Source organism: Bactrocera dorsalis, chromosome 3 (genome assembly GCF_023373825.1).
Source record: "Bactrocera dorsalis isolate Fly_Bdor chromosome 3, ASM2337382v1, whole genome shotgun sequence".
Classification (NCBI taxonomy): Eukaryota; Metazoa; Arthropoda; class Insecta; order Diptera; family Tephritidae; genus Bactrocera; species Bactrocera dorsalis.
The window spans coordinates 58,578,511-58,591,164 of NC_064305.1; the positions used below are offsets into that span (position 1 = coordinate 58,578,511).

General features: G+C 36.4%; 1 protein-coding gene across 1 annotated transcript; it reads right to left on the reverse strand.

The window, feature by feature from the left end:
• Positions 1-5,490: 5,490 nt before the first annotated feature.
• On the reverse strand, positions 5,491-5,973 carry LOC109579771 (TATA-binding protein-associated factor 2N-like). The gene has a single exon (XM_019991488.3). The coding sequence runs from the start codon at positions 5,877-5,879 to the stop codon at positions 5,571-5,573; it is 309 nt and encodes a 102-aa protein (XP_019847047.2). The 5' UTR covers positions 5,880-5,973; the 3' UTR covers positions 5,491-5,570.
• Positions 5,974-12,654: the final 6,681 nt, after the last annotated feature.

The window sequence follows — 12,654 nt, forward strand, 5'->3', positions numbered from 1 at the left end:
TCGGCAAAATTTTATATTACACTATGGGATGCATTTCCCTGATTTCTGCCATTTTAGTCAAGAATTTATACAGTTTTTTAAAAGATTTTATTTCTGTATTTCAGTAAGATTTTTCACATATTGACCTTTCGAAAATAACTATTTATAAGGTTTGTGGGGAATATAGGGAAGGAATGTATCGCCCCGATTTTATCCATACTTTACATTAAATTTCAATACTAAACATCATATAGCGAACGATAAGTTTGATAGAAAGAAACAGTCATATATAAAGAGTCCACATATTTGATGTTTGGGACCTTGAAAATATATATAATATACAATAACATTGTTAATTGAAAAAATTGTTTTGTTTTTATTCAACATAGTTCCCTTCAATGGTAATACACTGATTAAAGTAACCTTCCAACTTTCGATACCATTTTATAGTACGATTTGTCCTTTGCTTCAAAATAGGCTTCAATTTTGACGATCACCTCATTCGACGAAAATTTGGAGAATGTGGTGGATGCGGAAGCAAATTGAACCCCAATTCAAAGATTTTTGCCAACGTTTTGACTGACATGTGACACGGTGCACTGTCTTGGTGAAACAGTACTTTATTCTTCTTTAAATGCCGCTGTATGTCGTCGAACCCGTCCTTCATATGATCCAATAGCGTTATGTAATAGTCGCTGTTGAAGCTCCTTCCGTTTTGAGTATATCATATGTTCTCATTTCATGTGCTTATACTATACGAGGTGTGTCCAAAAAGTATCGCGACTTTTGTGTTTTTTTCAAAAATTATTTATTTATTTATAAATATCTATTCCCCTTCAAAGTAATCCCCATGAGATATTATATACTTGTGCCAACGGTTTTTCCAATCTTCGAAGCACTTCAAAAAATCATTTTTTTTTTATCTTCTTCAGCTCCTCCTTCGATGCCGTCTTTATCTCGTCAAGAGAAGCGTAACGTCGTCCTTTCATGGGCCTCTTCAGTTTAGGGAACAAGAAAAAGTCAAAGGGGCCAGATCTGGGGAATACGGTGGCTGCGGCATCATTAGTGTGTTGTTTTTGGCCAAAAAGTCGCGCACAAGCAACGATGTGTGAGCAGGGGCGTTATCGTGGTGCAATTTTTTGGATAGGTAAAAATCGAAGACGATTCAAAACACGTGCAAGCAAAGCAGCTGTCAACAATTAAATGAACATTCAAAATGGCCGAGCTTGTCGGCATAAGTGAGTGACATGAGTACCAACACAACGTCACAAAAAATGCGAAATTCGAATATACGTAACCCGCGAAAATTCAAAATTCGCGATACTTTTTGAACACACCTCGTATAAATAAATTTAAAGCTACATTAATTCCGACATGGGAGGTCTAGAATATATTGTCTTTTAGGTCTTATAAGTTCATTGTTGTCATCTAAATCAATTTTCTCAGATCCTGTAGACTTTTGACATGGTTTGCCAAAAAATTTTAATATTTCAGTATCATTGTTAGAGCCACAGCTAATAAAAGCAATGAACGTATCTTCGAGGTATCTACCATACGCATTTGTAGTTTTAATAGATTTGTATTTGTATTGTTTGAATTTGTAGAGTTCTATATTTTGCGGTGACCAAACTTCAAAGATACTAATGTCACGTTTGTTGTTTAAAGCAAACTAATTTCGATGCTTCAAATTAAATAATGTGTTCTAGCTGATTATAATTGGCAAGTGATCCAATAGCTGTGTTGGAATACCTATATACACAGAACACGGAAGAATGGGCGCGACCTTTAAAAACGTACTGTTATCCCCTGTTTGCCGTTTTGCGTCTTACAGCCCCATTTCGAGAAAAGTTATCAACTTATTTGTTTATTTTGGTTTATTTTGTGAAGTTATTCTTGCTCAAACCGCACTCACTTTGTCTTTTCGCAAATGCTCGTAAATTATTAATATTTTTTATAATATTTACGGATTTCAATAATTCAAACTATTCCGTTTCTACAACAAAACTTTGCAGTGTGTCTGACATCACCAAGGGATGACATTGATTGGCTAACCTCGTTTTCAGCTTTGGCTACTCTAGTCTTATTTTTGAAGAGCAAAGATTCGCAATTCTCGATCCATTTGATATTTCTAATTATGGCGGCCACTTGTAAGATGCCGTTTTAATATAATAAAAATATCCCAAACAAAATATTAATTTTTCAATAATACCATACCAACATAATAAATTCTCACCCTGTATCCGTATAAGTAAGATAGGTCGACTTTATTCGGAGTATATAGGCTTCGTACATAAAAAATTATCTTTCAAGTATTGCAATTTTATTTGTCGGTCTGAAAATACTTGTTTAGACTTATACTCTTAGGAAAAAAGGTTATTTACATTTTTAATAATATAACCTTCCTTACAGCAATAGCTTGCCTAGTAACTAATAAAATCTAATTAAAAAATTCAGCAAGTTAAACGATTAGCAAATTTCTGCTTCGTAATTAAATGCGTACATGCTTTTATATGCCGACCGGATAAACAATTAATTTTGAGGTGCTTAAAAGCATAGGAATTGAAATTAAATCAAGCAGAGTAAAAACCAATTAATAATTATAGGATAGCAATTAAACACAGATCGCTTTATATAGACTATTTGCTTTGCTGATTTACAGTTCGTAAAACAATTAATTAAGACCTAAATAACGAGGATAAGTTTGAATAAAGTTTGGGAATACCAACAACTGCAAGGATCTTAACCGCTTTTCAAAATGTTTGCATTTATGTTAAATGAATCCGACTGCTAAATGACTGTTAAAATTTTAACTCTTCTGTGATAAATCTGTAATGAATATATTTTATTTGATCTCGCAGAACACTTACGTTATCTAATATTTATACAAACGAAAAATGTTGCTAGAGAGTATTATAAGTTTGTTCACTGAACGATTTTCGCAACACCTAAATTGAGATATATGTATATAGGATTTTGTGTATATAAAGGATCAGGATATCAAGGCGAGCTGCGTTCATTGTCACGCCAAAAAATTCCTTCTTGACAAAAGGGCAAAAAATTGGAAGCACAAAATAAACTGAATGTTCTGACTCACTTAGAGTTTTAATTGTCTTTATAAGTATTTATATTCCTTTATATCGTTTTTAATTTTTTTTAAGTTTTATTTTTTTAAACATATTCAATAAATTTATTATCTAACAAAATTTCTATGCATCTTCCCCTCTTCTTCTGTATAACAGCACACCAGTCGCTCTTCTTTTTCGCTATATGGTGCCAATTGGAGATTTCAAGTATAGACAGGTCCTTATCCATAAGTATGACATGATCCAGCCATAAATCTTCCACAGAAGTTTTCTCTCGAGAACTCGTCACGTTGACTCATTAGATTTTGTCATCGTCCATGTCTCTTCACCATATAGCAGAACGGGAATAATGAGTGACTTATCGAGTTAGATCTTTGTTCGTCGAAAGAAGAGCCTGTTGGTAAGAGTTATTCTGGATTTTCGGCGAAATCGATCAGCCACAAGCCATTTGGGAATGTTGAATTTTCCGACCGTTGTGCCAAAGATACTCTTTTTGCCCACCCTGGCGTTAAATTCGCTGGGACAGCTCTCATAAGTGCGCTTCAAGCGCTCATAGAAGGCATTTGGGGTCAAATCGTCCTTCTCTTCCATCGAGGCGTGGGCGCAAATCAGTAATATGTTGAAGAACTACGCTTTGATGTGGTTTGTAGCTAGACGTTCATCTACCGGGGTGAATGATAGTGCTCGGCGACGGAGTCTCTCCCAACACGTATCCCACACCGTACTTGCACTCCTTTATATGGCCACTGTAATTAATGCCACAAGGACCTACTCGCCTCAGTCTTTGTCCAATCCATCACACTACTTGGACGTTGGTGATGTCAGCGTTCACTCTTACGAGGACAACAACCAGCTGGGCACCTTCCCATTTAAAGGAGCGGACATTTCTGATGCATGCTCTTAAATTGAAATCCTGAATGTGTTTGTAAAGGTCGTCGGTAAAAGAGGGGCTTTCATCCGAGACGGTTGTTTCCCTTTCGGTGGCAGTGGTTTTTTACGTGACGAGTCTCAAACCCAGCGCTTTCACCCTTTAGCTCGCCTTCTAACGTTTTTTTTTTCTGGCTACGCACAGGATACTTGGTCTAAGTCCTACGGTCGGGAGCTGCTTAAGCCATATGCAATAGAAACGTTTATGGCCACTCCAAGTGAATGGCGCTCACAGAACTTTTCTTACTTGCGTGGTCTTTTACATATGACTCTATCCATCTCCTCCTGTGCCCATTATTTACTTACATGTTATGATAGGCTGGTTAAACGCTCTTGAACGTCTTCCATGCTTTAAGCGAAGCCTTACTATATTCTTAAATAAAAAATAATCTTCCCACACTTAAATGCGTAAGGTTTGATTGTTGTTACTGAAAGGTTAGGTTTGACTGTTGAATATTATAGATTACTTAGGTAAGTTCTCTTTTGCAATTTCTTTTCGACGTCGTTTCAACAGAAGGATCAGGTATTTTGGTGTCATTTATTGCACCGCCACGCTTAATACTCAAAACAATTACCATTTTTCGCTTTACCGAAATGTTTTGAGTCCATCCATTAGAAATGTTGAAATCAACTTGTAATAAAGTGTACTCCTCAAAACACTTCGCAAAATTTTCAAAGATTCCCGAATCGTTATTCTCCATTACCCATGTTTGAGAAATATCGTGATACTTGAGTTTACAACAAAAGTCGAAATCAAACGTAAATTAATTAAAAACAAAATAAAGCTGCCTACATTTTCCCACATCAAATTTTTCTGTATATGCCATGATGCTTCAAGATACTGCCACTAAGAGTAGCGGTGGAAAAGCACATTTTTCGTAAACTAGTCTCCTATTTCTTAAAATATTCATTTGAAATTTTTCGCACATCCACCCAAGGGGCAGATCACTTGTCAGAATCGCCGATATTGGACGACAAGCTTTTGTATAGGCATTATTTTATTTGACGAGATATCTTCACAAAATTTGGCACAGACCTTTATACAAGCTGAAGATATTGTTCAGATCGGAAAAATTTTCATTTGATATCTTCGTGAAATATGGATCAATCTCCGAAAAAATCTTTAGACCGAGCCACTACTGAATACTTTTTTATACTATATATGAAGGGTATTGTAGCTTCACGTTTAAAATTTTTGGGCTTCCTACTTTTTGCTTTATTTTATTTTTCAATTAATATAATTTCAAAATTATAGATATTTTCTCTAAAATACATAACTCAGCACATACTACTATTTCCGGAGTTTCTGTACTAAAAGTTTAAATTTTCGGAAATGAAATCTTTGGTCTTCTAAAATATATATGCACTGGGCAGCAATATAATTTAATATTTGATTAGCTGATAGTGAAGAAGAATGAAATTTATTTTATACAATATCGCGTGGTTACATTACAATAGAAAACACAAGAATTTATTGACAAAATTTGGTTAATTTTATTCTTGTAGTATGGCAAATCATATTTTTAATTTCACAATTTAAATTAAAGATAAATTATAGTTTTTCGTATATTTCTCGTCATTTTAACCGTAATAACCACCACGACGACCGCCATATCCACCAAATCCGCCGCGGTATCCACCATAACCACCACGATATCCACCAAAACCGCCACGATATCCACCATAACCACCGCGGTAGCCACCGTAGCCCCGCGCCAAGCGATCGCCTTCGTTCTCATGTCCTTGCTGCGCGTCGACATCGAACAAAGTTAACGGTTGATCGGCTACCTCAAAAGTGAGCACAGCATTATCGCCGACAGGATTACCGCTGGTGCTGACCAGCATCGCCACAAACAAAACTAGCACTAAGCAAACGCTGAAGGCGCGCATTTTCACTGAATTATTTTTTGTTTTAAGAACGGTCAAGAGTATTTGTTAAGAAAGTTCCTCTAGCAGAATCGCTAACGTTTTGATTATATTCGGAACAGCACTTTGCTTTTATATAGCAAAATTGGAGTTGATTTTTGACAACACTCACTAAAGTAGCTGTACATACACCATTACAAATCATTTTAATAATGATATAAATAATCAGAGAAATGTACTTTACTTGAAATCTCGAACGTGTTCTTCTAAAAAAAATAGAGAAAATATACAAGCATAGAAATTGAAATTGAACAGGCAAAAGTAATGAGACGGGCCTAGCAATTAACAGACTGTCATGTCATGCAACAACAACAGCAACAATTCAAACGACGAAAACAAATTTTCGATTTGGGGGCGGCTGTTGTTTACTGCCAATACCCCAGCTGAGCGGTGTCATCTTCACATTTGCCGCGATTCAGATTTTCGCTCTCTCATTTAGTGATGCATCACCGCTATCACCTGACCAGGTCAACAACACAATTCATGCGCTTTGAAGTGACGTCTATTAGTGAATGAAATCGATCAGTTAGAACTTAATGATGCTCCGTGTAATTCAAATGGCATGCATCTTACTTGAATGCCTCAGTAATTTCTGAGTATTGGTCAATGCAAGCACGACAGCATATTTGTGGGGATTTCCTTTAAGATAAGTTCAGGGTGACAAAACTTTATTAAATTAGTCTAATGACTTGTTGTTGTACTACCACCAATATTTGTAGTAATTGTTAATAGTTAGTACGTAGACTGAAAATTAGTAAATTATTAGATTTTCTATATATGCATAAAACATGCAATTATTTTTGAAATGCTTATAAGCTGAAACAAATTTCTTTGTACTATTTGAGTATTGGCACATTAAATCATGTATCACCTGAAAAAAATTCTCCTAAATCGGGACGTTCTGAAGTATTTTTTTTTATAGTAGGGGGAAGCATCGAAAGCCGGAGTGCGAAACTTTAATCCGCTAAACCTAACCTACTCCCAACTCAAGGCTTTCCCACGGAACTACCGATTAAGTATTACTTCCTGAAGAATGCATTGAGTTTCAATTGTTGACGACGAGACTAATTTCACACTATCCAGCGTTGTTAATAAGCAAAAAGGAATGATTGGGAAACAGATAATTTATTCGAATACTACCTGTACAGTATCTATGCACATATAAAATAATTACGCCTGAAGTTTTGCGCGGCGTAAGTTCCTAAACTACTAAACAGTTTTCAATAAAAATTAGGACACTGCGTCCTGTTTGATCCAACTAAACAAAAGGTTGGTTTTTGTTTGAATTATGTGAATAAAATCATGTAAAAGCATATCTCTAAATATAGGCATATTCAAAATTAGAAAACAACTAGTACCTTGTACAGAAGTTAATTTCCAGTTTGAACGAATATTTTATGCTTTTGCAAAGCGCTAGAATCAAAGACGAGGAAATACCTTCCTGTATTGGTAAACCTTTATATTAAACCATGGAAATATTGCCCTGATTTCTTCCATTTTAGACAAGAAGATATACTAATTTCATTATTTTTATTCAGGTTCTTTTTAAAAGTCTTCACATTTTTAGAAAGTCTTTCTAAATGAGACTTTGACAGGACGACAGTGATAGGGTTTGAGCAGCCCGAAAGCTAGACTCAATAAACAAGAATTTAGTTACATATATGTGGATAGGGCAGAATTTCTACCCAATAGCCAATACATGTTTCTGAGTTTTATTTCTAATTCTTGTTTTTTCATTTTGACATGTTCACTCCATCTCTTGTTTTGTGTTCAGGCCCATGGACTACTAATTATATGTAGTCCTTTGTGAAGCCATAGAAAAGAAGAACTCCTGTGTTCGAAGTTATAAATTAGCAAAACGCTTAGTAGCCTATACAAATTTCCGTAGGCGCTTAATTTTCATTCTCGCCAGTTCGATGGGATGTCTGAAGGTATGCGCCCTCAAGTGATTAAGTCTTGACCTCCTTAACGCGAGACAGGCAAGAAAGAAGTGTTGAGTTGTTTCCACCTAATCTTCTTCCATACAACTTCTGCATATGATGTCCCAGCCTTACTGCGTGGATGCCAATAGCGCAATGGCGTGTTAAAAGCCACAAAACTAGGGAGAAGCTAGCCTTACTGAGGGCAAAGAGATCACTAGATCTCTTGCGAACGATCTTGGGTCAAAAGATTTTTTCGACAGTGCATATTCCAAAGGTGGCCCAGCGCTGACGCCCAGCTTTTCAGCAATGGAAGAGGATACGGGAGCGCAGATCCGCTCCCATTCTACCGATAGCGGTTCTATGGAGCTTTTTCGTGCTAGCTCATGATCTTTACAGCTTTTTGCGATTCCGCTGTTGTTAGGTCTTCGATCAGCTCTGAATTATCTCATTGTTAATAAGTTCAAGGCTAGAATCGCAGCTCTGCTATCTGAGTGGATGGTCAGTTCTCTGAAGGAGGCTGCACTCCGAAGTAGTAAATCTACTGCTACCTCAATGGCTGCAACATCGGCCTGAAAAACACTGCAATAGTCAGCGCACTGTCCCTCTTCTCCAACGGCTTCTTCCCACCCACAACTCCCTCGATATATGGGTAGAGAGACGGCAGCCAGAGTTCGGTTTGGCGACTCCATGATCAAAGTGATTCGCTATAAAGTCAAAGTAAGTGAGGTTTTACGAGTGTTCAGACCCGTGATCTTTTAGAAATTCAGCAGCCTAATCTTTTGCACCCGCAAAGTTTAACAATAACTAAGAAGAAATTGCAACATATGCAGGACCCAGAACCTTTGATTCCAGCAGTATACATTAATAATAAAAATTGCATGAAATATGAAAAATTGTTTTTATTTAAAATTAAAAAAATATATATGTTATTTTTATACAAATTTAGATTGATCACACGTTGTTTTGTTTCAGAAATGAAAATTTTAAAACAACGTAAGACACCTACTATAAAATTTGCTTATTTTTTTCTTTATATATTATCTAAGCTATACTTATAGTTTCATTTTAATTCAGATTTGAAAACTTTGTTTCAATATCTTAATTGGTTTTCTCTTTATACTGTTTGTTGCTTCTCTTGCAAGCCTATGAAAAGTGATGTTAAGTTATTTTGCATTTCAGGTGAAGATATGATTTTAAGATATTGTAATATTCTTTTGGTAGAAGTTTGGTCTTAGTTTTGTTTAGAAGCCCGCCATGTCAAAGTTTATCAAAAGCTTTAGAAATGTCGAGGAAGGGGGCTGAGCAAACTGCTTTTCTTCAAAGGAAGGTGTTTTAGTATTTCGCTTGTAATAAGCAAGCAAGGGTCGGCTGTCGCTTCGCCTTAATGCAAACGAAGCATCAAGGGTTTACTCACCTTTGCTTACATTTTCCAGCAAGCTGGCCAAGTATGCATATTTTTGAATTCTTCTTGTACCAAATTGATTGCTTCAAAGGGAATCTGGCTTGTGGATAATTGAGCAGTGTATCAGCAAAAGTAGCAATTTTCAGTTCCATGTTCGCTGCCCTTTGGTAGTCCAGCATTCATGTAACTTATTTCAGATCTTAGCAAGCACTTAGCTACTTTGGCATCATCTTTGTCATATGCTGGATATTTCCCGTTACACAATTTCTCGATTTCCGTACCGCGGGCGTAATATGTTTCATTGATATAGACATTAGTATAAACAGTCGGAGCTTACGCACGTTCAGAACACTGGAGACGTGTCTTCCGTCTATCACAACGCGATGGATCTGGTTGGTGGTTTTCAATGCGGAGACAGCAGGAAGCTTGATGTATTTTCTTATGATAGAATCAAGTACAACAGATAACCATATTTCGGGCCTCGGCGAAGTCGATCAGCCTCAACCTATTTCGGGATGTTTGCACGTGGAGGCTAAATTTACCGACCGATGTGCCAGAGATACCTTCCTCACCCTGGCGTTAAAGGCGCCAAGCACGATTGCGACGAAACACGATTTTGACGCTCATAGAAGGCATCCTTGGGCGCAAATCATCGATATCTTAAAGAACTTTGCTCTGATGCAAATTGTGGCTAGACGTTCATTCACCGGGGCGAATGACAGTACTCGGCGACGGAGTCTCTCTTCCAACACGAATTCTTCACCGAATTTTCGCTCCTTTATATGGCCACTGTAGAAAATGCCACAAGGACCTGCTCGCTTCAGTCTTTGTCCAGTCTATCACATTTATTGGACAGCGGTGATGTCAACATGTACTCAAACGAGGACTCAAATCATATGCCCTATCACGTTTGCAGGGTAGTCATCAAAAGGGGGTCACTTATCTGAGGCTGTTGTTTCCTTTTCATTGGTGGGTTTTTTACGTGGCATGTTCCAAACCCGACGTATTAGTTAGTGACTTATCGTACTTTTATTAGTTTTCAGCACATCCGTTATAAGTGGAATATGCTTAGTCATACGCCGATTTCACCCAAAGTGTTACAATTTTAAGAGTCATATAGCAGCCGAATTTATGTAAGAGAAATCCACATGTGTTTAAAGGCGGTCGTTGTTAAGTCGTTGATATTCCCAATGTATTAATTATTAATGATTATATTATTCATTACGCATTATAGATAGATCTTTATTTCTTATTGTATTAAATACTTTTACGAACAATAAATCATCCAAGTAAAAAGTCTAAGTAAAACGATCTGTGTTCAATTGCTATAGTATAATTATTTGTTGTTTTTTGCTCTGCTTGATTTAATTTCAATTTCTATGCTTTTAAGCACCTCAAAAGTAATTGTTAATCCGGTCGGCATATGAAAGCAACTAAGCATTTAATTGCGAAGCAGAAATCTGCTAATCGTTTAACTCGCTGAATTTTTTTATTAGACACTAAGCATGCAATATTGCTATTTACTTATAACGAGAATTATAAAGGGTGATTTTTTAAGAGCTTGATAACTTTTTTTAAAAAAAAAACGCATAAAATTTGCAAAATCTCATCGGTTCTTTATTTGAAACGTTAGATTGGTTCATGACATTTACTTTTTGAAGATAATTTCATTTAAATGTTGACCGCGGCTGCGTCTTAGGTGGTCCATTCGGAAAGTCCAATTTTGGGCAACTTTTTCGAGCATTTCGGCCGGAATAGCCCGAATTTCTTCGGAAATGTTGTCTTCCAAAGCTGGAATAGTTGCTGGCTTATTTCTGTAGACTTTAGACTTGACGTAGCCCCACAAAAAATAGTCTAAAGGCGTTAAATCGCATGATCTTGGTGGCCAACTTACGGGTCCATTTCTTGAGATGAATTGTTGTCCGAAGTTTTCCCTCAAAATGGCCATAGAATCGCGAGCTGTGTGGCATGTAGCGCCATCTTGTTGAAACCACATGTCAACCAAGTTCAGTTCTTCCATTTTTGGCAACAAAAAGTTTGTTAGCATCGAACGATAGCGATCGCCATTCACCGTAACGTTGCGTCCAACAGCATCTTTGAAAAAATACGGTCCAATGATTCCACCAGCGTACAAACCACACCAAACAGTGCATTTTTCGGGATGCATGGGCAGTTCTTGAACGGCTTCTGGTTGCTCTTCACCCCAAATGCGGCAATTTTGCTTATTTACGTAGCCATTCAACCAGAAATGAGCCTCATCGCTGAATAAAATTTGTCGATAAACACATTTCGAACCGAACACTGATTTTGGTAATAAAATTCAATGATTTGCAAGCGTTGCTCGTTAGTAAGTCTATTCATGATGAAATGTCAAAGCATACTGAGCATCTTTCTCTTTGACACCATGTCTGAAATCCCACGTGATCTGTCAAATACTAATGCATGAAAATCCTAACCTCAAAAAAATCACCCGTTATTATTAAAATTGTAAACAATTTTTTTACTCAAAATTTAATGGTAAAGAAAAATATTTTGAGACCGAAAAATAAAATTGCAGTACATGAATCAGAGATAACCTTTTATGTGCGAGGCGTACTTGCTTCGAGTTTACACGACTTTTGACATTTACACAGGTGCGCAATATATTATGTTGGAATAAAATTATTGAAACATTCATGTTGCATTTGAGGTATTTTTATTGTATTAAAAGAAAGCCTAACACGTGTCCGCTTTTATTAGGAATAGCAAAATGGGTTGGTTATAGTAGATATTTTCCATAACATTCGATGTCTGGAATGATGTTCGGTTGATCTCCAGTGACATCAATAATAATATACTATACTTAGAACATCTGTTTTTATGTTCGTGTTAATATCTGTTTTATTAGAAATAGAAAAATATTTCTGTAATGATTATAGCCTTCTTTGTTAGTAATAACTTCACATATCCGATTTTTCATAGAATGACACAGGAACACACAAATTTAAGTGTAATTTGTAAGTCAAGGAAATCTCGCTCCAAGCTCATTGAACTGCTGCAGTTAATGTTTCCTTATCTTCGTACTGCTTTCCTTATTCGTATACCTTCCGTGTTAGCAAGCCCCAAATATTTTCGATTATGTTAAGATCTGGAGAATATGGAGTCCAGATCATAACTTTAATGTTTTGACTCATAACAAACGAGTTTACTATTCAAGCGTTATGAATAGGAGCATTGTCTTTTTGAAAAATGCAAGGTATTTGTTTAAAAAGATCACCTAATTTTGGAATTACGGGCTCCGATAATGTTTTGAAGCGATCGCCGTTCATCTTCTGATCGATAAAAATCAAGTCAATTGTTTCATAAAAAGTGATGACCCCCCCACGCTATGACTTCACCTTCTCGGCTGTTGTGGAGAATTAAATATGCTCATCTT